Raw genomic sequence first — 24,368 nt, forward strand, 5'->3', positions numbered from 1 at the left:
TTGTTGGAGCTGCCCCCATCCAGGGGCAAGTGGGGAGTATCCCATCCCACTCCTGACTCGTACCTTATCGATGGTGGGATGGGCTTTCGGGGGATTCCCAACCTCTGACCCGCTCTTGTAGCGGCTGCGTTTGGCCGGGCCAGTCCGGTTGAGTTTCTAGTTCCTGCCCCAGACCGTGTGACTGTCCCAGCAGGCCGCACACGGCCTGGGATGGGGCAAGTTCCAGAGTTTGCGCCTGTCGCCTGCTCTCGATCCATTGTCTGTCTCTGTCCCCAACGCAGATCAACCAGCCGAGAAGCAGATGGTGCAGCAGGCTGCTGACTGCTGTCGGAATATCTTGAAGGATGTCAACCAGGAGGTGCGGGAGACGGAGAATCTCCGGGTAAGGAGGTCCCCAGGTGCAAGCACGCATGCGTTCTTCAAAGATGTCAAGCAGGCATCAGGAGCGACTGGATGAGGGACCCATTCATTGCAGCTCTAGATGTGGAATCCTAAGCCCGTTCTCCCTGTGAGGGCCCCGGGACAGCGAGAGAGTCCATCTCAGCGGGTCTTTTGCTCTACAGTTGGCGAGATGTGCCCCGAAGGGACAGAAGCTGTAGTCATCATCTTTGCTGGCCAGTATAGGATAAGTAGGGGAGAGAGTTACAAAAATACATAAACAGCTCAAGCGAGAAGGTGAAAGTGCAGCAAGAGAAGTGAAATTGTGGGGAAATGTGTTATTATTTGGGAGGAAGGGGGAGAATAGAAGCACATGATCGAAATAGTGAAAGAGGGCAGAGGGATCTGAGTGTCCCAGTACATGACTGATATAAGGTTGGTGTGCAGCTACAGCAAGTAGTTTGGAAAGTTAATGGAATGTGTCCATTTATTGTGAAGGGAGTTGTTCAGGGTATTGTAGAAGCCTGTACTGAGGGACGGGTGTATATACATTGGAGACAGTTAGAGAATGTTGACTAGACTAGTACTTGGAATTGGTGATTAGAGATAATGGGAACTGCAGATGCTGGAGAATCTGAGATAACAAAGTGTGGAGCTGGATGAACACAGCAGTCCAAGCCGCATCAGAGGAGCACAAAAGCTCCTAAGCTCCTTTTGTGCTCCTAAGATGCTGCTTGGCCTGCTGCATTCATCCAGCTCCACACTTTGTTATCTTGGAATTGGTGGGTTGATTTATGAGGAGAGGTTTGGATCAACCTGGCCTTGTTTTTTTTTCCAGAGGTTTAGGAGGTGACCGAAGGGAGAAATAAGATGCCTGGGGGATCTTGAAGGGTAGCCACAGCGAGGATGGCTGCTCATAAGAGACTGTCGTGAACCGGGAGTGACTGTTGTAAAACCGGGGTCGCCTATTTAAACCCTAGGTTACACTAAATGGTGTGGAGTTGTTGCCTGAAAGGTTTGTGGAGTAGACTCCATGAATAGTCGAACGTCTCAACAGTCTAGAGTCTGGTTAGGCAAGGTGATTAAAGGTGATCGGCAGGCAGCAAGGAAGTAAATCTGACATTAGCATCAGATCAGCTATTAATGTTAGTGGATGGCAGCACAAATGTGAGGGGCAGGAGTGCTCTGCTCCTGCTCCCAACTTCAATGTTCACGTTGAGAGGACATAGTAGAGCACAAGTTTTACTGGGTATCCAGATATGCGTGGAAGTTTCTTTACGCAGAGAATGGTGGGTGCCTGGAACGCGTTGCCAGTGGAGGTGGTAGAGGCGGGCACGATAGCGTCATTTAAGATGTATCTAGACAGGTACATGAATGGGCAGGGAGCAGAGGGGTACAGATCCTTGGAAAATAGGTGACAAGATTAGATAGAAGATCTCGATCAGCGCAGGCTTGGAGGGCCGAAGGGCCTGTACCTGTGCTGTAATTTTCTTTGTTCTAACCCTGTGCTGTCCCTGTCCCTAGAAGTGTTTGGTGGCGGGGACAGTGTAGAGGGAGCTTTACTCTGTATCTAACCCTGAGCCACACCTGTCCCCGGGTGTGTTTGATTTGGGGGGTTGGGGGGGTGGTGGGTGGCGGGGGGAACAGTGTGGACGGAGCTTCACTCTGAACCTCGTTCTCCCGCTCACAGCGACTGCATGATTACCAGCGACGCCTCGATGTGTCGAATCTCCGGCAGAGCACAGACCAGTTTGTGGCCGATTTCAAGGTAAGCAGACACAGCACCCCCCCACCCACTCACTGTCAGTCATTCAGAAGCTTCCCCCCCACCCTGCCGAGGTTTCGCAGTGGGAAAGGAGGATGAGCCCTGGCTAATGGAGGATAGGACGATCGTCCTGGTTGCTGCCCGGCTGGAATGGCGAGCTGTGGGCGGGTGGGGGGAAACACACCATCTGCGTTGCCATTCTGCGAAAACCGGAATCTTCCACTCCTGAGATAGTAGGAACTGCAGATGCCGGAAAATCTGAGATAACAAGGTGTGGAGCTGGATGATCACAGCAGGCCGAGCAGGAAGGCTGACCTTTTGGGCCTAAGTGGACTTCACCAGCTTCAAAATCTCCCCTCCCTCTACCACATCCCAAAACCAACCCAGCTCGTCCCCACCTCCCTAACCTGTTCTTCCTCCCACCTATCCCCTCCTCCTGCCTCAAGCAGCACCTCCATTTCCTACCTAGTCACCTCATCCCACCCCTTTGACCTGTCCGTCCTCCCTGGACTGACCTATCCCCTTCCTACCTCCCCACCTACACTCACCTTTACTGGCTCCAAACCTGCCTCTTTAACTTGTCTGTCTCCTTTCCACCTATATTCTCCTCTATCCATCTTCGATCCGCCTCCCCCTCTCCCCCTATTTGTTTCAGAATCCTCTCCTCCTGCATCATTTCTGAAGATTGGACCAGACCTAAAATGTCAGCTTTCCTGCTCCTCTAATGCTGCCTGGCCTACTGTGTTCATCCAGCTTCACACCATGTTATCTCAGATTCTCCACTTCCCGTTCCTGTTTGTCCCTAAAAACAGGTTCAATTCCAGGGTGTGGAGGGCTTGTGTGTGCGTGTCTGTCTGTCTGAGAAAGTGTGCGCGGGCGCGTGTCTGTGTGTGTGTGTGTCCTTCCGTCCGTCCATCCGTCTGTCCAGCGTCTGGTGCAGCCTCAAGCTGCTGTCCATTCTGACCACGCTCTGTGTGAGCTGCAGATGTTGATGGAGGCCAATCAGCTCATCATAACCCTGTCTGCCCACCTTTCAAAGCAATCAAAGACAGATTCCACTGCCCCCCTCTCTCCAAATCCGTGTATCCATTCCAGACTCGTGGCTCCGATATCTATCCCAGACTAACCCCATTATGCTCCGCCCTCTCTATTGATATATCTATCCCGAACTAGCCCTGCTGTCTCTATCTTTCCTCATGATCCCATATTAATTCCAAACTAATTGCAGTTGTCCTATTTCCTCCTCATAATCCTGCACAAGTCCTAAAGTATTCCCACTGTGTTCCCTGTGTTACTTGCAGATATATGCTTCGATCCCAAACAAATCCCTCTTTCCCCACGCTGTCTTCATATCCCTATACCAATCCCAAACTATTCCCACTGTCTCGCTCCCTCCATCAGTCCCTAAACTAATCCCACTGCCCCGCGCTCTCCCCATAGCCCTCTATCAGTCCCCAAACTAATCCCACTGCCCCTCTTGTCTCCCTGTCGCCCCTGTATCAGCCCCCAAACTAGTCCCAGTTCCCTGTTGCTCTTTCCCGCAGCATGTCTGTCTGGCTTGCATGTTGCAGTTGCCAAGGCTGGTTAGAGGTTCACCAATTTATAGCGATCTTTGCCCTTGGGGTGGGGATTGGGGGGTGGGGATTGGCGATTGGCGGGGGGGCAGAATGCCCTGGCGTTTAGCTGACGGCGTTCAGTAAATCAGAACCTGTGTTTGTCCCGCGGTTAGAACATCGATCTGACCCAACGCCGCATGGTACACGAGGGACCTCTGATCTGGAAGGTGACCAAGGAGAAAGCAGTTGGTGAGTGAGAGCACACTAGCTCAGGCTGGGGAGAGAGGGAGGCAGGGAGGAACCTCCCCGTTCAAGGGGGATGAACTCAGCAGGGTCTGATTTTCAGGCGAGAACTCGAGGTTGCAGAGGCTTTCGGTTACTGGGGGGTTTCCACCAGAGACCATTCCAAAGTCAGATTGGCCCTCATTGCAGGGACTTAAGAGAGCTTGCATTTTTTTTTATTCATTCACGGGACGAGGGAGTCGCTGACCAGGCAGCATTAGATTCTTACTTCCAGATATTTATTGAGGTCCAGTTCCACCATCTGCTGTGGTGAGATTTGAACCAAGGTCCCAGAATGTTGTCTGGGTCTCTGGATTAACAGTCCAGCGATAATACCACTAGGCCATTAGCCGCCCCCAAGCTTGTGGCTAACCTAGCGAGAATTCTTGTATCGGGTGAAGAGCTACTCTACAACCATGTTAATAGTGATTTGAGTCTCTCCCTTAACCTGGAGATTTTGGTGCATATTGGGAAAGGATGCTCAAACTCTGGGGGGGATGGTGGTGTAGAGGAGGTTCACCAGGTTGATTCCAATGTTGAGAGGGTTGGCTTATGAGGTGAGATGGAATAGTCTGGGACCATGCTCATTGGAATCTAGACAAATGAGGGGCGACAGTCTTACAGAAACACATAAGATTATGAAGGGAATAGATAAAATAGAAGTAGGGAGGTTGTTTTCACTGGTGAATGAAACTAGAACTAGAGGGCATAGCCTCAAATTAAGGGGGATCGGATTTCGGACTGAGCTGAGGAGGAACTTCTTCGCCCAAAGGGATGTGAATCTGTGGAATTCCCTGCCCAGTGAAGTATTTGAGGCTTCCTCGTTGAATGTTTTGAAGGCAGAAGTAGATATTTGAACAGTAAATGAGTTGAGGGTTATGATGAGTGGGAGATCAGCCATGATCTTATTGAATAGAGAAAAGTTTAGGGGAGATATGCGTGGAAAGTTCTTTACGCAGAGGGTGGTGGGTGCTTGGAACGCTTTGCCAGTGGAGGTGGTAGAGGCGGGCACGATAGCATTATTTAAGATGTATCTGGACAGACACATGAATGGGAGCAGAGGGATACAGATCCTAGGAAAATAGGCGACAGGTTTAGATAGAGGATCTGGATTGGCACAGGCTTGGAGGGCCGAAGGGCCTGTTCCTGTGCTGTAATTTTCTTTGTTCTTTGAAGGAGCAGGCCCAAAGGGCCTGATCATCTGGTCCTGGCTCCGATTATGTTCTTGTGTCTCTCTGATGGGCTTTTGGCTTTGTCCCTGTAGCTATCCCTTTCTCTCTCACTCCTCGCCTCTGATACTGCCTGTCCTTCCCAACCCCCACACACTTCCTCCTCCCACGTCACTCTCTTCTTGCTTCCATGCTTCTTGTCATTCCCCCTCTCTTTGTCTTCTGTCTCACTGTCCATCTCTCTCTCTCTCTAAAACTCTCTCTCTCTCACACACGGTCTTTCTCTTTCTGCCCATGTCTCACGCTCTCTCTCTTCTCCTTCTTCTCTCTCTGACCATGTCTCTCTCTTTCTCTCTCCCTCTCTGTCCACGTCTCTCTCTGCCTCTCTCTCTCTTCCCCCCCCAACCCCCGTCCATCTCTCTCTCTTCTCTCTCTGACCATGTCTCTCTCTTTCTCTCTCCCTCTCTGTCCACGTCTCTCTCTCTCTCTCTCTCTCTCTCTCTCCCTCTCTCTCTCCCTCTCTCTCTCCCTCTCTCTCTCTCTGATCCTGGCCCGCTTTTCACTCTTCGTGTTACTTCTGCTGACTTTAGTGTGCCTCGTATTCCTCTATCTAACTCTCTCACTCTCTCTGGCGTGCCCCCCCCCCCCCGCCCTGGCCGTCCCTCTCAGATGTCCACGTGCTCTTGCTGGACGACATCCTGGTCCTGATGCAGAAAGTCGATGACAAGATGGTGCTGAAATGCCACAGCAAGAACGCAGTCGGGGGCCCAGACGGGAAGCAGATGCTGTGCCCCATCATCAAACTTGGCAGCCTGCTGGCTCGGGATGTTGCCACAGGTAGGACCATGATGGTGGCTACTGGGGCACGGGTGGCGGAGGGATGCCAGTGCTCGGGACTCCCTCCCTCCCAGGTGGGCTCGGCCCAGGCTCGCTTGCTATCGATTACTCCCTGCTGGCGTTAATCTCTCGTGAGACACAGAAGACAGGCAGCACAGTAACAGCCAACTGGCTGTGCGCAGGAGCTTGCTGTGCGTGTGGGCTGTTTGCGTTTCGGCCAGCCAGGAAGTTCCTACTATCGCACGCTTGTTGAATCTGGCACGTCTGGCACGTCTGACACAATCACGCAGACGCACACACACGCACTCGCAATGACAGACAGACGCACACATAAAGGTAAGTCAGACGCAGGCACACATTCTCACACAGACACACGTGCACACATGCATGCATACACGCACATGCAATGACAGGCACACGCACGCGCACACTCACACTCTCAAAGGCAGGCGCGCACACACTCGCAATGACAGACAGACACGCACGTTAAGGTAGGCGCACACACAGGTACGCATTCTGACACAGACACGCGCGCGCAGACACGCACATGCACACACTCGCACATATACACACACACAATGACAGGCACACAGACACGCGTGCACACACTCACAATGACAGACAAACACACACAAAGGCAGGTGCGTGCACACACTCACTCACGCACTCGCAATGGCAGGCACACAGGCGGGCGTGTGCGCGCACACTCAGGCGTGCATGAGTGCACACGCACATGCACACTCAAAGGCAGGCACACACTCGCATTGACAGACAGACAGGCAGACGCGCGCGCACACACACACACACACACACACACACACACACACACACACACACACACACAATGACAAGCGCGCACATGCACACGCATACAGCAAGACACAGACACACTCTCTCTCACACTCTCTCTCACGCGCACACTCTCGCGCACACTCTCGCGCACACTCTCGCGCACACTCTCGCGCACACTCTCGCGCACACTCTCGCGCACACTCTCGCGCACACTCTCGCGCACACTCTCGCGCTCACACACTCCCTCTCTCTCACACACACACATGCACGCACTCACAAAGGCATACACACGCGCACATACAAACAATGACAAGCGCGTGGACGCACACGCGCACAGCAAGACACAGTCACACACTCTCTCTCTCGCACGCACACACAGCAAGACACAGGCACGCACGCACACACACAGAGGAACACCGACGCACAGACTCTCTCACGCACAGACTCCCCCAAGCACACGCACAGGCAGGCACGTGCATGCACACGCAGACACAATGACAGGCACGCATGAGCGCACTCACATACAATGACAGACACGCACGCTCAGTGACACACACATGCACCCACACAATGACAGACACGCAGATACGCAGGCACACATAGATACACACACCTCGACAGACGCGCAGGTACACACACACACGGCCGTGTGTGTGTGTGTCCGTGTGTGTCTGTCATTGTGTGCGAGTGTCTGTGTGTGTCATTGTGTTTATGTTTGTCTTTCACTCTGGCTGCGTGTGTACACAGTTGCCTGTCTATTGCTTTGTCAGGCTGTATCTGGCTGTGTACTTGTACACGTGAGCCTTTCCTTACCTTCTGCCTGATGTATGTGTGTGTGTTTTTTTTGCCTGTAAGACATTTGTAATTAATGCCTGTAAACCTGCCCCACCTTTGCAAACGCTCCTCTTTGTGTTGCAGACCGCAAAGCATTCTTCGTCCTTTTCCAGACCAACACAGGCGCACACATTTACGAGCTAGTGGCACAGACGGTCTCCGAGAGGAGGAAGTGAGTGGCCGGTCAACCTCGGGGTGGGGTGGGGAGGTGTCAGCGTATCCCACCGGAGTTGGGGGCGGGTTGGGGCACCAGGACAGGGGCGGGGGGTGGTGGGGCGGTGGTGGGGGCGCTCGGCTCAGGCCAGAAGTGGGAGTGCGGCATCAGTTCCCGCAGCTTGAATAGCAGCAGGAGTTGGAGGGTGTGTGGGAAACGAGGGACGGGACAGTGGGCCTCGCTTGGATGAAGCATCGCCTGGTCGAATAGCAAATGTGGACTGGCTGCCAACCATGGCAAGGGTGTCGAAGGGAAGGCCAGCTCCAACTGAGAAACAGCACTTGGCCATAAACTAACCATTGGCTCTGGCCAGCTTTTAAGCTTGTGGCTATTTTAATGCAAAATAATGCATCATCCACATAAGTTCTCCGTGTTTCTTTTCATCATTTTATAAAAAAAATGAAATTAGTCTTCAGTTTCTAATCAGCCCCCTCCCTCAATTGTGCAGAAAATGCCACGTAAAACTCTTCGTAAACTTTTCTACTTTTCCACCTCATTTAAAACCGAAACGCACATGTTTTAATAAAGAGGGGGTACCCTGGCTCAGAGGTGAGCATTGCTGCTTCCCAAAGCCAGCCTCAAATCTCCAGTGCCTGCGATCTTTTGCACTCAACAGTATTTACCAGCTGTTTTGCTTGCCAGCGCGGGTTCATTATGATGCTTTGCTTCGTGGCATCTCTCTCGTGCAGACAGACTGCCCTTCGAGCTGGCGCAGACCCTCCAAAGGGAAGCCCACACGCAGTCCCACCCCCTGCCCTCTGACCATCCATTTCCCTTGGCCAACCCCTGCATCCCTGAAAGCTATGCATAATTGAGCACGGCCAATCCACCCTGACCCGCACAACCCTGAGCACTATGGGACAATTTAGCACGGCCAATCTACCCTAACCCGCACAAAAATATGTAAACAGATAATGGAAAGGTGCAGGAGAAACGGGGTGGTGGTGATGGGAGATTTTAATTTTCCCAACATTGACTGGGATTCACTCAGTGTTAGACGTCAAGATGGAGCAGAATTTGTAAGGTGTGTCCAGGAGGGTTTTCTAGAGCAGTATGTCGTCCAACTCGGGAAGGGGCCATACTGGACCTGGTGCTGGGGAATGAACCCGGTCTGGTCATTGATATTACAGTAGGGGACTACTTTGGAAATAGCGACCACAATTCCGTAAGTTTTACAATACTCATGGACAAGGATAGGAGTGGTCCTAAAGGAAGAGTACCAAACTGGGGGAAGGCCGACTATACCAAGAGTCGGCAGGATCTAAGGAATGTAGATTGGGAGAAACTGTTTGAAGGTAAATCCACATTTGATATGTGGGAGGCTTTTAAAGAGAGGTTGCTTAGCATGCAGGAGAGACATGTTCCTGTGAAAATGAGGAATAGAAATGGCAAGATTAGGGAGCCATGGATAACAGGTGAAATTGTGAGACTAGCCAAGAGAAAAAAGGAAGCATACATGAGGTCTAGGCGACTGAAGACAGACGAAGCTTTGCAAGAATATCGGGAATGTAGAGCGAATCTGAAATGTGGGATTAAGAGGGCTAAGAGAGGACATGAGATATTGCTGGCAAACATGGTTATGGAAAATCCCAAAGCCTTTTATTCATATAAAAAGAGCAAGAGGGTAACTAGAGAAAAGATTGGCCCACTTAAGGACAAAGAAGGAAAGTTATGCGCTGAGTCAGAGAAAATGGGTGACATTCTTAACGAGTACTTTGCATCGGTATTCACCAAGGAGAGGGACATGACGGATGTTGAGGTTAGGGATAGATGTTTGCTTACTGTAGGTCAAGTTGACATAAGGAAGGAGGAAGTGTTAGGTATCCTGAAAGACATTAAGGTGGACAAGTCCCCAGGTCTGGATGGGATCTATCCCAGGTTACTGAGGGAAGCGAGAGAGGAAATAGCCGGGGCCCTAACAGATATCTTTGCACTGTCCTTAGACATGGGTGAGGTCCCAGAGGACTGGAGACTTGCCAATGTTGTCCCCTTGTTTAAAAAGGGCAGCAAGGATAATCCAGGTAATTATCGACCGGTGAGCCTGACGTCAGTGGTAGAGAAGCTACTGGAGAAGATACTGAGGGATAGGATCTATTCCCATTTGGAAGAAAATGGGCGTATCAGTGATAGGCAACATGGTTTTGTACAGGGAAGGTCATGTCTTACCAACTTAATAGAATTCTTTGAGGACGTGACAAAGTTGATTGATGAGGGAAAGGCTGTAGATGTCATATACATGGACTTCAGTAAGGTGTTTGATAAGGTTCCCCATGGCAGGCTGATGGAAAGAGTGAAGTCACATGGGGTCCAGGGTGTGCTAGCTAGATGGATAAAAAACTGGCTAGGCAACAGGAGACAGAGGGTAGTAGTAGAAGGGAGTTTCTCAAATTGGAGACCTGTAACCAGTGGTGTTCCACAGGGATCTGTGCTGAGACCACTGTTGTTTGTGATATATGTAAATGATCTGGAGGAAGGTGTAGGTGATCTGATCAGCAAGTTTGCTGATGACACTAAGATTGGTGGAGTAGCAGATAGTGAAGGGGACTGTAAGAGATTACAGCAGAATATAGACAGACCGGAGAGTTGGGCAGATAAATGGCAGATGGAGCTCAATCCGGGCAAATGCGAGGTGATGCATTTTGGAAGATCAAATTCAAGGGTGAACTTTACAGTAAATGGAAAAGTTCTAGGGAAAGTTGATGAACAGAGAGATTTGGGTGTTCAGGCCCATTGTTCCTTGAAGGTGGCAATGCAGGTCAATAGGGTGGTCAAAAATGCATATGGCATGCTTTCCTTCGTTGGGCGGGGTATTGAGTACAAGAGTTGGCAGGTCATGTTGCAGTTGTATAGGACTTTGGTTCGGCCACATTTGGAGTACTGTACACAGTTCTGGTCACCACATTACCAAAAGGATGTGGATGCTTTGGAGAGGGTGCAGAGGAGGTTCACCAGGATGTTGCCTGGTATGGAGGGTGCTAGCTATGAAGAGAGGTTGAGTAGATTAGGATTATTTTCGTTAGAAAGACGGAGATTGAGGGGGGTCCTGATTGAGGTCTACAAAATCATGAGGGGTATAGACGAGGTGGATAGCAAGAAGCTTCCCAGAGTGGAGGACTCAATTACTAGGGGTCATGAGTTCAAAGTGAGAGGAGGAAAGTTTAAGGGAGATATGTGTGGAAAGTTCTTTACACAGAGGGTGGTGGGTGCCTGGAACGCATTGCCAGCGGAGGTGGTAGGCGCAGACATGTCAGCGTCTTTTAAGATATATCTGGACAGGTACATGGATGGGCAGGGAGCAAATGGACACAGACCCTTAGAAAATAGATGACAGGTTAGACGGAGGGTCTCGATTGGCGCAGGCTTGGACGGCCGAATGGCCTGTTCCTGTGCTGTAGGTTTCTTTGTTCTATCCCTGGACAATATGAGACTATTTAGCACGTCCAATCCACCCTAACCCAGACATCCCTCAGCTGTGGGAGGAAACGCGCGCGGACCTGGGGAGAATGTGCAAACCACGTGCACGCAGTCGTCCGATGGGGGTGGGATCAAACTGGGGCCCCTGGCGCTGCTAAGCGCTGTGCCACCCTGCCATCAGGTTTCCAGCTATTCTAGGTGGTGCCCCTCCCCCCCCCCCCCCCAACTAATATTGGCATTAGTGTTTGGATTAAGTGCTGGGGAAATAGGGATTAGCGATGGACCAGTTCGTTCAGAGTTGATTAGCTTTGCTGGGGGTTGATCTGGGTGTGTTTTTTCTTGTGGTGACCTAACCCCCCCCCTCCCCCCCCCCCCCACCACCGCAAACCCGGCTCTTGTCCCCGTGCTGCCTGCAGCTGGTGCGAGTGGATTCTGAGCACCCAGGAAGCCCTCAATCAACAGAAACCCTCCGCTGCTCCTCGGAACAGCCTGGTGCCACCCTCGGTCAACCTACCCCTCAGCCCTACGTGAGTATCACCCACCCAGCTGACGCGGGAGCTGGTGTGGGGTGCTAGGGGTTGGCGTTGGTGGGTGGGGGGGGGGGTGGTGGGGGGGCGGTGGTGGTGTGCGTCGGCAGTGATGGTCAGAGCGCCGGAGGTGGGCCGAAACGAGGTGGTATTTCGTTTTAGCCCCAGTCGGGACGGGCCCTATTTAGCATCTCCATACATCCAGCTATGGAAATGACCCTGTAGCTTGCTGTGTGTGAGAGATGGAAAGTTCACGTAGTGACCAACAGAAAACGGTGAATGCGGGTGGGTGGGACAGAGAGAGAGAGAGAGAGGCTGTAACAGAGTGGGGGGGGCGGGGTTGGAGGAGCGGAATGCCAGACCGTTGAGGGGACACGGATTTAGAACCGGAGGTAGCTTTGGGAAGTTTTACTCCCTGTGGCAAGATGCAGTGCTGGGGGACGAGCAGGACCGGGTGCCGTGGCCTCAAATGGCCGGTGAGCAACTTTCCAACGCGGCTCGGGGTGTCGGAGCGAGCCAGTGTGACAACAAAGACTTTGGCACAGGCACGCTGGAATGCACAGGCTCTTCCCAATCCTGTGTAACAGCTTGGAGGGGCTGAACGGTCTCATCGTTGCTCCCAGGGCTTGGTGACCCCTCATGTTCTGTGTAACAGGCTTGAGGGGCTGAAGGGCCTTGCTTCTTGGTACGTAGCAGACTCCGGGCTGAGTGGCCACCCCGTGCTCCTGTGTAACAGGCTCCAGGGGCTTTCTCTATTCATTTTTCCCTGTCTGTATACGAGATTTGAGGGACAGAATGGCCACTTCCAGCTTGCTGCATCAACCTGCTGAGAGTCAGTCAGGTCTCACTGCTTTCCCCTGTCCCTTCCCTTGCAGCATGTCATACAGAGAGCCCATGCTCAGCTCCGACAGCGGCTTCCCGACTCGCGACAGACTCAACTCCGAGTTCAGTGGTAAGGGGTCAGCGCCCACCCTGCACTGGGATTGTGGGGGGTGGGGATGTGATGGCGGGGGTGGGGATGGCGTTGGGCTGAGTGGTGAGGTTGGATCGGGAGGGACTGAGGGAGTTGAGGCGGTGGTCGGCTCATGTCGGGCAGTGGGGAAGAGGCAGGAGGAACAGCCCATTGGCTTTCTTGGGATTCGAATTTGGCTCAACTGGGCTGTGATTGGACGGGAGTAGGGGTGGTTTCTGATGGTCCGTTGGGCTGTGTTTTTGGGTGGTTGGTGGGGGGTGGGGGCGTTGTTTTTGGGTTTGGGTTGTGAGAAACTGGGTTACGAGTAAGGGTAGTGTCCTGAGTCTTTAGTTGGAGGTTGCGTTGGAGAGTTTGGGTTGAGGTCGGGAAAAGGTTGAGGTCGGGGAGGATGAACAGAGGTTTTCAGCCAATGGGCTACGTTGAGGTGAGGAGGGGGGAGAAGGGGTGTGTTGTGCTGAAGGTGGGCTGTGGCTACGGAGGACTGGAGATAAGTGGGACAGATGTGTTAACGCAGAGGAGTCGGATTTGAGGTGGAGTGAGTCTGAAACCAGTGGTTTGATGCTGAGGGAGTTATTTTGAAATGGAGGGATTTGCTCAGTCTGGGTACGTCTGGCTGAGCGTGGAGAGCTTCGGGTTGGGGGGAGCTGGATAGTATGAGGAGGCAGAGGGTTCGGGGGTGGACGGTTTGGGGCTGGGGGTCGAGAGTTCGTGGGGGTGTGGAGAGTACGAGGGTGGAGAGTTCGAGGCTGGGGGTGGAGGGTTTGGGAGTCGGAGGGTTTGGGGCTGGGGGTGGAGAGTTTGAGGCGGGGGGAGAGGCGGGGGGAGAGGCGGAGAGTATGAGGGTGGAGGGTTCGGGGTGAGGGGCAGAGGGTTTGTGGGTCAGAGGAGCTGTGGGAGATGGGCTTTGGGGGCAGAGGGTTCGGGGGCGGAGGGTTTGAGGCCGGGGTTGGGGGGGGCGCGGAGAGTATGAGGGTGGAGGATACAGGGCCGGGGGTGGAGGGTTGGGGGGTCAGAGGAGCTGTGGGATATGGGTTTGGGGGCAGAGGGTTCAGGGGCGGAGGGTTTCAGGCCAGGGGTGGAGAGTTTGAGGCGGAGAGTACGAGGGCAGAGGGTTCGGGGTGGGGGGGGTGGAGAGTTTGTGGGTCGAGGGAATTGTGGGAGATGGGTTTGTTGGCAGCGGGTTCGGGGGGTGTTGCAGAAAGTACGGGGGAGCAGAGGGCTTGCGGGAAGTGGGTTCGTGGGGTTGGAGGGGTGTGGGAGGTACAGGGGGTGGAGGGTACTGGAGGGGGGAGATGGAGAGTTCGGACACGGGGCGGGTGGAGGGTTCGGGTCGGGGGTGTTGGGTTGGAAGAGTTGAATGGTTTGGGTTCAGGGCGGATGTTGGGTTGAGTTCTGGAGGGTGGGAAAATGCCCTGAGCTCTGATGCACCATCGCAACACGACCCCCTTTCCTTCACTACCCCATAGCCTAGAAACAGAGCCATGAGAGACAGGATGGTGTCTCTCCAGTGCCTTCTCTAACCTATAACATTGTATGAATTTACCTGAACTCTCCCACAATGAGGACTTTCTCTGTTCCCAGCCAAGGACAGTGATGGTATATCGCAGGACAGTGGAACCGGTGAGATAGGTACGGATGAACGCCCTGGCTTAGAGATGCAGAGTGTGGGTCAGGCGCTGAATGACTTCCTCAAAGCCAGTGATGTGGATCTGGCAAAACTGGCTTTGGGACCATCGGAGCACATCGCAGACGAAGCATTGGAGGATGGTAAGACCCTCCTAAAGCTGAACAACTCCTATCGATTTCCCGCACAGACATGCATACAGACACAAAGGCGGCACATGCACACACGCGCGTATACGCACGCACAAACATGCCTATGCCCACACCTGTGCACACGCACACGCGCGCTCACACGCACGCACACTCTCTCACTTTCTCTCAAACAGACACACACACACACACACACACACACACACACACACGTGCGCGCGTGCGGATACGTACACACACGCACACATATGCAAGTGTGCACATGCACATACACACACGTGCTTGCATACACGCACACGTGCGTGAATACATGTGCACACATGCACACGCACACGCACACATACATACACCACACACACCCCCCTCACTTTCTGTCAGACAGACGCGCACATATACACTCTCACTCTCACACGCGCACACACTCATACGCGCACACATACCAACCATCTCATTTTCTCTGATAGGCATACACACACAAGCCCACACAGACACACATGCATGCATACACACACACTCTCTCTCACTTTCTGTCAGGCACGTGCACGTACACACACTCCACTTCCTCTCAACAGGCAGACACACACGTGCACATGCAGACATGTGTGTGCACACGCACAAACATACGCGCACGCACACACACCGTCTCACTTTCGCTGTCACTCACGTGCGCATGCACCCACTCATAGGAGCCCACATGCTCACGGGTGCACACGTGCACGCACAGACGTATGCACTCACTCTCTCGCTCTCGCACACGTGCGCACGCACGCACGCACAGGCGCACACACACAACCATGGCACATCGCACACATACAGCTTTTCTGAAGCAGCTGAGGTTGACTGGAATGTGCATATGAGGCTCAGTCCAAGTGCTTCACATATTGTGACTGAGAGCTCTGCCAGCAACTTCCCAATGCCCTCATCTCTCCCCACCCCATGCTTCTGCACTCAGCCAGCCTCGCCGTCCCCTCCCTCCCTCCCCCCACCATCCTCTGTCACTCATTGCTACCTGGCTTCTCCCTCTCCTTCCCTCATCGTTCCTCATTAACGCCTCCTCAATCTCACCCTCTCTGCCATCTTCCCTGTCTTTGTTTTCTTTCTCTCACTCTCCCCTCATCTTCAGTCTGTCTCCCCCTTGACTTTTTCTCAGTCTATCCCCATCTCCCATCATTCTACTCCCCTTCTCCTTCCCTCACTTCCTACCCTTCGCCCCCCTCCCCCCATCCCTCATAGGGCTGAATGGCCCCCTCTTGTCCCTAGGCGCCCGCTTTTGAGCTGCTTTGACCAACCACTCTTTTTCCCCTTGGCCTGCAGTCCACGCGATGAAGCGGGAGCTCAAGACGAGCAAGAGGGCCGCCAAGGAGCCTTCGGCGCTGACCGCCACCGAACGGGAGCCTGACGCTGGCGAGGGCGATGCCCAAGCCAATGGTGGTGGCGGTAGCGAGGAGGAGGAGGAGGAGGACGAGGAGGAGGACGAGCAGGAGCAGGAAGAGGAGGCAGTTGCGGCAGTGGATGGGCAGCAGGAAGCCGAGACCCAGGGCGAGGGGAGAGGAGAAGGCGAAGGCACAGAGGAGCCGCCCGAGAGACAGGGGGACGAGGAGTTTCAGCTGAAAGGGGCAGGTAAGACCAGCAGGCTGGCACATTTTGAGGCCAGTACTCAGCATTCTTCCAAAAACTTGAAGCCTCATCTGCAAAGTAGAGCTGTAAGGAAAAGCGCTGGTCACTGTTACTTTTACTTTTGAACACTTTTTAGTTATTAATTGGAGTTAGGAGTAGTGCCACTGGGATCGGAAGGACTCTTGGTTGTCAATTGGTAACAAGAAGCGCCCAATATTATTGGGCATCACTGGCTGGGCTCGGCATTTATTGCTCTCTTCCTAGCTGCCCCTCGAGGTGGTGGAGGTGGTGAGCTTGAACAGCTGAAGTCCACCTGATGCGGGTTGACCCGCAATGACCCTCAAGGAAGGAATTCCAGGATTTTGAGCCAGCGACAGTGAAGGAACAGCAGATACATTTCCGAGTCAGGATGGGGAGTGGAGGGGAACGCACAGGGGGCTGGTGTTCCCATGTATCTGCTGCCCCTTGTCCATCTGGATGGAAGTGGTCGTGAGTTTGGAAGGTGCTGCCTGAGGAAGATGCAGTGCATCTCGTAGACGGTACACACTGCTGTGACTGAGCGTCGGTGGGGGGAGGGAGTGTTTGTGGATGTGGTGCCAATCAAGTGGGGGCGGCTTTGTCCTGGATGGTGTCGAGCTTCCTGAGTGTTGGGGCTGCCCCCATCCAGGGGCAAGTGGGGAGTATTCCATCTCACTCCTGCCTTGTGCCTTGGAGATGGTGGGAGAGGCTTTGGGCAGCTCTCTGGATGTGCAGAGGGTAATGGATTCTGAGAGATTAGGGCTAAAAACACATAAGGGGGTGGGAAAGGGGGCATGGCACGTTGGGGTGGGGGAGAAAATGGGCAGGTGGGAAAGGGGATAGATTCAGGAGGGGTAGGGAGAGTGAGAGAGAGAAAGGGACATGACGATACTATGACTTTGGAAGGTGTATTTTGTCCTGTTTTGTTCTGAGAGGAGAGGTGTCGAGCTGTTTTTTCCAAGCCAATGAAGTAAACAGCTTGTGAGGCCTTGGGTTATTTTTTAATAGAAGCAGCATGAGTGGGTGGATTCAGGCTCCCACAGAACCAGGGTTTTGCTTTAACTTCCAGCAGTTGTGGGGCTTGGTAGTTGGTTCTGCAAGATGCCATACTCCCCTCTCTACTAGGATTTTGCCTTGATGTTCTATCTTTCTGAACTGGAGAAACTCCACAAATGAGACAATTTGTTTCACTGAAATTGCCTTTGCCAAAGGTATGATTCTAGGGTGTTACTATATTGGAGCAGTTATTGTTTAGTATTTAAATAATCTATTATTCGAATAAGTTTTCCAATAGAGTTAAAGTTACAGCAATTATTCTTTCTTTTGTTTGTATTTTAGCTACAGGGTAAGAATCAAGTGTGTTTTGCTTAAAACTGAGTACCAGTCTGGAACATTATACTTTACGCTTGCCTTTAAATGGATAAAAGTTGGGATCTGCGCTATTTCCTTGATATATTTGAAGAGGTTTTGGTCTGGCCCATTGCAGGGCTGCCAGAAAAGATTCGTAGAGTTATACAACACGGAAGCAGACGCTTCAGTCCAACAAGCTGACAATTTTCTCCAACTAAACTAGTCCCACCTGCCTGCATTTGGCACACATCTCTCTGAACCTTTCCAATCTTGTACTTACTCAAATGTCTTTTAATTGTAACTGTACCAACATCCATCACTTCCTCCCATACGCTCTGTACGTTTAAAAAAAAAAGCTAGCCCTCACGCCCTTTCTCCTCTCCCCTTAACAGTATGTCCTTGAGTTTTAAACCCCACCTCCTGACCCTGGGGACAAGACTGTTGGCATTCACCTTAGCCATGCCCCTCTCTCGGGTCACCCCCTCAACCTCCTACGCTCCAGTGAGCTCCGATCGGACGGAGGCGTTGAAATTGAGGTGGCTTTGATCGGCGAGGAAGAAAGGCAGGGGCGGGAGGGTTGGACACTAGAGGGATACAGAGAGTTGGGCTGTGATTCCAGGGTGGGTGGAGGACCTGGGGAGGAGAATTTCTCTTTCTGACACAGCAAGTAATTGCAACCTGGAGTCTGCTGCCTGCGAGGCTAAGCGAGAAAGGAGATTCAATGGGAGCTCCCGAAAGGAAAAAAAATTGAGGGGAAAGAGGGAAACATGTTTGAGTGCGGGGGGCGGGGGGGGGGCAGGCGATGAGATGAGGGCAGGCTGAGGGACGGCTCAGGGAGATCTCTCATGGTGACAACAGACTAAAAGTCTCCGTGCACTCCCATGTGCCATGATCCACAGCAGAGGATTTGCACGGTAAACAATCTCTTCCCGAGGGTGCTGCCCGGTCCACGGCCAACGACGGAGACTCAGAAACCAGCAGAACCCCCGTCATCCTGTCCCTGGAACAGGCCGAGGAGATGGAGCGGAAAATGAACAGCCTCCTGGTCAAGATTCAGCATCTGAAGGTGAGAGGCGAGAGGAGAATGGAGTTGCAGAGTGGCTACAGGCCAGTACTGTATAGTCCTGGATGTTTGATGGAGGGACAGTGTAGAGGGAGCTTTACACTGTATCTAACCCCATGCTGTCGCTATCCCTGTCCCTGGGAGTGTTTGATGCAGGGGGGGACAGTGTAGAGGGAGCTTTACTCTGTATCTACCCCCGTGCTGTCGCTATCCCTGTCCCTGGGAGTGTTTGACGGGTGGGACAGTGTAGAGGGAGCTTTACTCTGTATCTAACCCTGTGCTGTCGCAATCCCTGTCCCTGGGAGTGTTTGACGGGTGGGACAGTGTAAAGGGAGCTTTACTCTGTATCTAACCCGGTGCTGTCGCTATCCCTGTCCCTGGGAGTGTTTGACGGGTGGGACAGTGTCGAGGGAGCTTTACTCTGTATCTAACCCGGTGCTGTCGCTATCCCTGTCCCTGGGAGTGTTTGACGGGTGGGACAGTGTCGAGGGAGCTTTACTCTGTATCTGACCCCGTGCTGTCGCTATCCCTGTCCCTGGGATTGTTTGACAGGTGGGACAGTGTAGAGGGAGCTTTACTCTGTATCTAACCCCGTGCTGTCGCTATCCCTGTCCCTGGGATTGTTTGACAGGTGGGACAGCGTAGAGGGAGCTTTACTCTGTATCGAACCCCGTGCTGTCGCTATCCCTGTCCCTGGGATTGTTTGACAGGTGGGACAGTGTAGAGGGAGCTTCAATTTGTTTTTATATTCAGTTCACAAAGTGGTTGAGGGCCGATGTTTCTGAGGAGGAGCCTGAATGCCTGTGAGGTTTGTGGGGGTGGGGGGAGGAGGCATCAGCTGTCTCAGTTTGGGGGAGTGGCATCAATACACGTTGCTGGTTCTCATGCCTCTCTCTCTCTCTGTGTCTCTCTATCTCTCTATATCTCTTTCTCTCTAACTGTCTCTCCTTTCTCTCTGTGTTGCTCTGTCTCTGTCGTGCTCTCTCTCTCTCGCTCTCTCTTCCCCCACCTCCCCCCGCGCTCTCTCTTCCCCCACCTCCCCCCCGCGCTCTCTCTCTCCCCCCCCGCGCTCTCTCTCTCCCCCCCCGCGCTCTCTCTCTCCCCCCCCGCGCTCTCTCTCTCCCCCCCCGCGCTCTCTCTCTCCCCCCCCGCGCTCTCTCTCTCCCCCCCGCGCTCTCTCTCTCCCCCCCCGCGCTCTCTCTCTCCCCCCCCGCGCTCTCTCTCTCCCCCCCCGCGCTCTCTGCGCTCTCTCTCTCCCCCCCCGCGCTCCTCTCTCCCCCCCCGCGCTCTCTCTCTCCCCCCCCGCGCTCTCTCTCTCCCCCGCGCGCTCTCTCGCCCCCCGCGCTCTCTCTCTCCCCCCCGCGCTCTCTCTCTCCCCCCCGCGCTCTCTCTCTCCCCCCGCGCTCTCTCTCTCCCCCCGCGCTCTCTCTCTCCCCCCGCGCTCTCTCTCCCCCCCGCGCTCTCTCTCTCCCCCCCGCGCTCTCTCTCTCCCCCCCGCGCTCTCTCTCTCCCCCCCGCGCTCTCTCTCTTCCCCCCGCGCTCTCTCTCTTCCCCCCGCGCTCTCTCTCTTCCCCCCCGCGCTCTCTCTCTTCCCCCCGCGCTCTCTCTCTTCCCCCCCGCGCTCTCTCTCTTCCCCCCCGCGCTCTCTCTCTTCCCCCCGCGCTCTCTCTCCCCCCCGCGCTCTCTCTCTCCCCCCGCGCTCTCTCTCTTCCCCCCCGCGCTCTCTCTCTTCCCCCCCGCGCTCTCTTCTCTTCCCCCCCGCGCTCTCTCTCTTCCCCCCGCGCTCTCTCTCTTCCCCCCCGCGCTCTCTCTCTTCCCCCCGCGCTCTCTCTCTTCCCCCCCGCGCTCTCTCTCTTCCCCCCGCGCTCTCTCTCTTCCCCCCCGCGCTCTCTCTCTTCCCCCCGCGCTCTCTCTCTTCCCCCCGCGCTCTCTCTCTTCCCCCCCGCGCTCTCTCTTCCCCCCCGCGCTCTCTCTCTTCCACCCCGCGCTCTCTCTCTTCCACCCCGCGCTCTCTCTCTTCCACCCCGCGCGCTCTCTCTTTCCCCCCCGCGCTCTCTCTCTTCCCCCCCGCGCTCTCTCTCTCCCCCCCCCGCGCTCTCTCTTCCCCCACCTCCCCCCGCGCTCTCTCTCCCCCCCGCGCTCTCTCTTCCCCACCTCCCCCGCGCTCTCTCTCTCCCCCGCGCTCTCTCTCTCCCCCGCGCTCTCTCTCTCCCCCGCGCTCTCTCCTCTCCCCCGCGCTCTCTCTCTCCCCCGCGCTCTCTCTCTCCCCCGCGCTCTCTCTCTCCCCCGCGCTCTCTCTCTCCCCCCGCGCTCTCTCTCTCCCCGCGCTCTCTCTCTCCCCCGCGCTCTCTCTCTCCCCCGCGCTCTCTCTCTCTCCCCCGCGCTCTCTCTCTCCCCCGCGCGCTCTCTCTCTCCCCGCGCGCTCTCTCTCTCTCCCCGCGCTCTCTCTCTCTCCCCCGCGCTCTCTCTCTCTCCCCCGCGCGCTCTCTCTCCCCCGCGCGCTCTCTCTCCCCCGCGCGCTCTCTCTCCCCCGCGCGCTCTCTCTCCCCCGCGCGCTCTCTCTCCCCCCCGCGCGCTCTCTCTCCCCCGCGCGCTCTCTCTCCCCCGCGCGCTCTCTCTCCCCCGCGCGCTCTCTCTCCCCCGCGCGCTCTCCTCTCCCCCGCGCGCTCTCTCTCCCCCGCGCGCTCTCTCTCCCCCGCGCGCTCTCGCTCTCCCCCCGCGCTCTCGCTCTCCCCCGCGCTCTCGCTCTCCCCCGCGCTCTCGCTCTCCCCCGCGCTCTCGCGCTCTCCCCCCGCGCTCTCTCCTCCCTCTCTCCCCCGCGCTCTCTCTCTCCCCCGCGCTCTCTCTCTCCCCCCGCGCTCTCTCTTCCCCCACCTCCCCCCGCGCTCTCTCTTCCCCCCCACCTCCCCCCGCGCTCTCGCTTCCCCCCCACCTCCCCCCGCGCTCTCTCTTCCCCCACCTCCCCCCGCGCTCTCTCTCCTCCCGCGCGCTCTCTCTTCCCCCCATGCTCTCTCTCTCCCCCCCGCGCTCTCTCTTCCCCCACCTCCCCACGCGTCTCTCTCTCTCCCCCGCGCTCTCTCTCTCCCCCGCGCTCTCTCTCTCCCCCGCGCTCTCTCTCTCCCCCGCGCTCTCTCTCCCCCCCCCCGCGCTCTCTCTCTCCCCCCCCGCGCTCTCTCTCCCCCCCCCGCGCTCTCTCTCCCCCCCCCGCGCTCTCTCTCCCCCCCCCCGCGCTCTCTCCCCCCCCCCGCGCTCTCTCTCCCCCCCCCGCGCTCTCTCTCCCCCCCCCGCGCTCTCTCTCCCCCCCCCGCGCTCTCTCTCCCCCCCCCGCGCTCTCTCTCCCCCCCCGCGCTCTCTCTCCCCCCCCCGCGCTCTCTCTCCCCCCCCCGCGCTCTCTCTCCCCCCCCGCGCTCTCTCTCCCCCCCCCGCGCTCTCTCCCTCCCCCTCTCTCCCCCCCCCGCGCTCTCTCTCCCCCCCGCGCTCTCTCCTCCCCCCCCGCGCTCTCTCGTATCCCCCCCCCCGCGCTCTCTCTCCCCCCCCCCCGCGCTCTCTCTCCCCCCCCCGCGCTCTCTCTCCCCCCCCCGCGCTCTCTCTCCCCCCCCCCGCGCTCTCTCTCCCCCCCCGCGCTCTCTCTCCCCCCCGCCCGCTCTCTCTCTCCCCCCCCCGCGCTCTCTCTCCCCCCCCCGCGCTCTCTCTCACCCCCCCCCGCGCTCTCTCTCCCCCCCCGCGCTCTCTCTCCCCCCCGCGCGCTCTCTCTCCCCCCCGCGCGCTCTCTCTCCCCCCCGCGCGCTCTCTCTCCCCCCGCGCGCTCTCTCTCCCCCCCGCGCGCTCTCTCTCCCCCCCGCGCTCTCTCTTCCCCCACCTCCCCGCGCGCTCTCTCTCCCCCCCGCGCGCTCTCTCTCCCCCCCGCGCTCTCTCTTCCCCCACCTCCCCGCGCGCTCTCTCTCCCCCCCGCGCTCTCTCTCTCCCCCCCCGCGCTCTCTCTCCCCCCCCGCGCTCTCTCTCCCCCCCCGCGCTCTCTCTCCCCCCCCCGCGCTCTCCTCTCCCCCCCGCGCTCTCTCTCCCCCCCCGCGCTCTCTCTCCCCCCCCGCGCTCTCTCTCCCCCCCCGCGCTCTCTCTCCCCCCCCGCGCTCTCTCTCCCCCCCCGCGCTCTCTCTCCCCCCCCCCGCGCTCTCTCTCCCCCCCCGCGCTCTCTCTCTTCCCCCCCCGCGCTCTCTCTCTCCCCCCCGCGCTCTCTCTCCCCCCCCGCGCTCTCTCCCCCCCCGCCGCTCTCTCTCCCCCCCCCCGCGCTCTCTCTCCCCCCCCCGCGCTCTCTCTCCCCCCCCGCGCTCTCTCTCCCCCCCCTGCGCTCTCTCTCCCCCCCCCGCGCTCTCTCTCCCCCCCCCCGCGCTCTCTCTCCCCCCCCGCGCTCTCTCTCCCCCCCCCCGCGCTCTCTCTCCCCCCCCCGCGCTCTCTCTCCCCCCCCCGCGCTCTCTCTCCCCCCCCCCGCGCTCTCTCTCCCCCCCGCGCGCTCTCTCTCCCCCCGCGCTCTCTCCTTCCCCCACCTCCCCGCGCGCTCTCTCTCCCCCCCGCGCTCTCTCTTCCCCCACCTCCCCGCGCTCTCTCTCCCCCCCGCGCTCTCTCTCCCCCCCCGCGCTCTCTCTCCCCCCCCCCGCGCTCTCTCCTCCCCCCCCCGCGCTCTCTCTCCCCCCCCCGCGCTCTCTCTCCCCCCCCCGCGCTCTCTCTCCCCCCCCCCGCGCTCTCTCTCCCCCCCCGCGCGCTCTCTCTCCCCCCCGCGCTCTCTCTTCCCCCACCTCCCCGCGCGCTCTCTCTCCCCCCCGCGCTCTCTCTTCCCCCACCTCCCCGCGCTCTCTCTCCCCCCCGCGCTCTCTCTCCCCCCCGCGCTCTCTCTCCCCCCCCGCGCTCTCTCTCCCCCCCGCGCTCCTCTCTCCCCCCCCCGCGCTCTCTCTCCCCCCCCGCGCTCTCTCTCCCCCCCCCGCGCTCTCTCTCCCCCCCGCGCTCTCTCTCCCCCCCCGCGCTCTCTCTCCCCCCCCCGCGCTCTCTCTCCCCCCCCCGCGCTCTCTCTCCCCCCCCGCGCTCTCTCTTCCCCCCCCCACGCTCTCTCTTCCCCCCCCCCACGCTCTCTCTTCCCCCCCCCCCCACGCTCTCTCTCCCCCCCGCGCTCTCTCTCCCCCCCGCGCTCTCTCTCCCCCCCGCGCTCTCTCTCCCCCCCCGCGCTCTCTCTCCCCCCCCCGCGCTCCTCTCTTCCCCCCCCCACGCTCTCTCTTTCCCCCCCCCACGCTCTCTCTTCCCCCCCCCCACGCTCTCTCTTCCCCCCCCCCGTGCTCTCTCTCCCCCCCCTGCACTCTCTCCTCCCCGCTCTCTACACCCCACCCCCTCCCTCTCCCTCACCCTCACCCTGGGCCCCCTAGACAATGGAAGAGGACTATCACAGACTGCGGCAGGCCTTGCTGAAGCTGACGGCAGGACCGCGCCATATGCCAGGGTGCCACAGGCAGCCGTTGGGTGAGTGCGGGGACGATTCCAGACCACAGGGTGGCATGTGCAAACGCCCAGGGGGTACAGAGAAAGAAATCACAGGCCATAACAAAATGCCCTGGACGGTGCGGGATTCCTGGAGACGCTGCTGCTGTCTTTGCTCAGAAGCTCCTGTCCATAACTCTGGTTCCTTTTGAGGGTGGTGGGGGCAGGGGGGGTGGGGCATGTTGTCTGCCCCCTGGCGGACAGGGTGGTCCATGCCAACGGCACGGAAGGATCGCCGGGGCTGATTTCCCACAGCTATCCCACCCATCTTGGAACGCTGCGGGGT

General features: G+C 57.1%; 1 protein-coding gene across 1 annotated transcript in view; it reads left to right on the plus strand.

Moving 5' to 3' along the window:
- Nucleotides 1-24,234, plus strand: part of arhgef1b (Rho guanine nucleotide exchange factor (GEF) 1b) — an 80,865-nt gene extending 56,631 nt beyond the window's left edge. Inside the window, 11 exon segments of the mRNA XM_059641411.1 lie at nucleotides 282-382; nucleotides 2,069-2,146; nucleotides 3,873-3,948; nucleotides 5,820-5,987; nucleotides 7,698-7,785; nucleotides 11,658-11,768; nucleotides 12,644-12,720; nucleotides 14,323-14,508; nucleotides 15,829-16,134; nucleotides 18,399-18,565; nucleotides 23,971-24,234. Coding sequence (XP_059497394.1) covers nucleotides 282-382; nucleotides 2,069-2,146; nucleotides 3,873-3,948; nucleotides 5,820-5,987; nucleotides 7,698-7,785; nucleotides 11,658-11,768; nucleotides 12,644-12,720; nucleotides 14,323-14,508; nucleotides 15,829-16,134; nucleotides 18,399-18,565; nucleotides 23,971-24,234 — 1,622 coding nt within the window.
- Nucleotides 24,235-24,368: the final 134 nt, after the last annotated feature.

The sequence above is a fragment of the Stegostoma tigrinum genome, chromosome 41, assembly GCF_030684315.1.
Source record: "Stegostoma tigrinum isolate sSteTig4 chromosome 41, sSteTig4.hap1, whole genome shotgun sequence".
In the NCBI taxonomy this organism is placed as follows: Eukaryota; Metazoa; Chordata; class Chondrichthyes; order Orectolobiformes; family Stegostomatidae; genus Stegostoma; species Stegostoma tigrinum.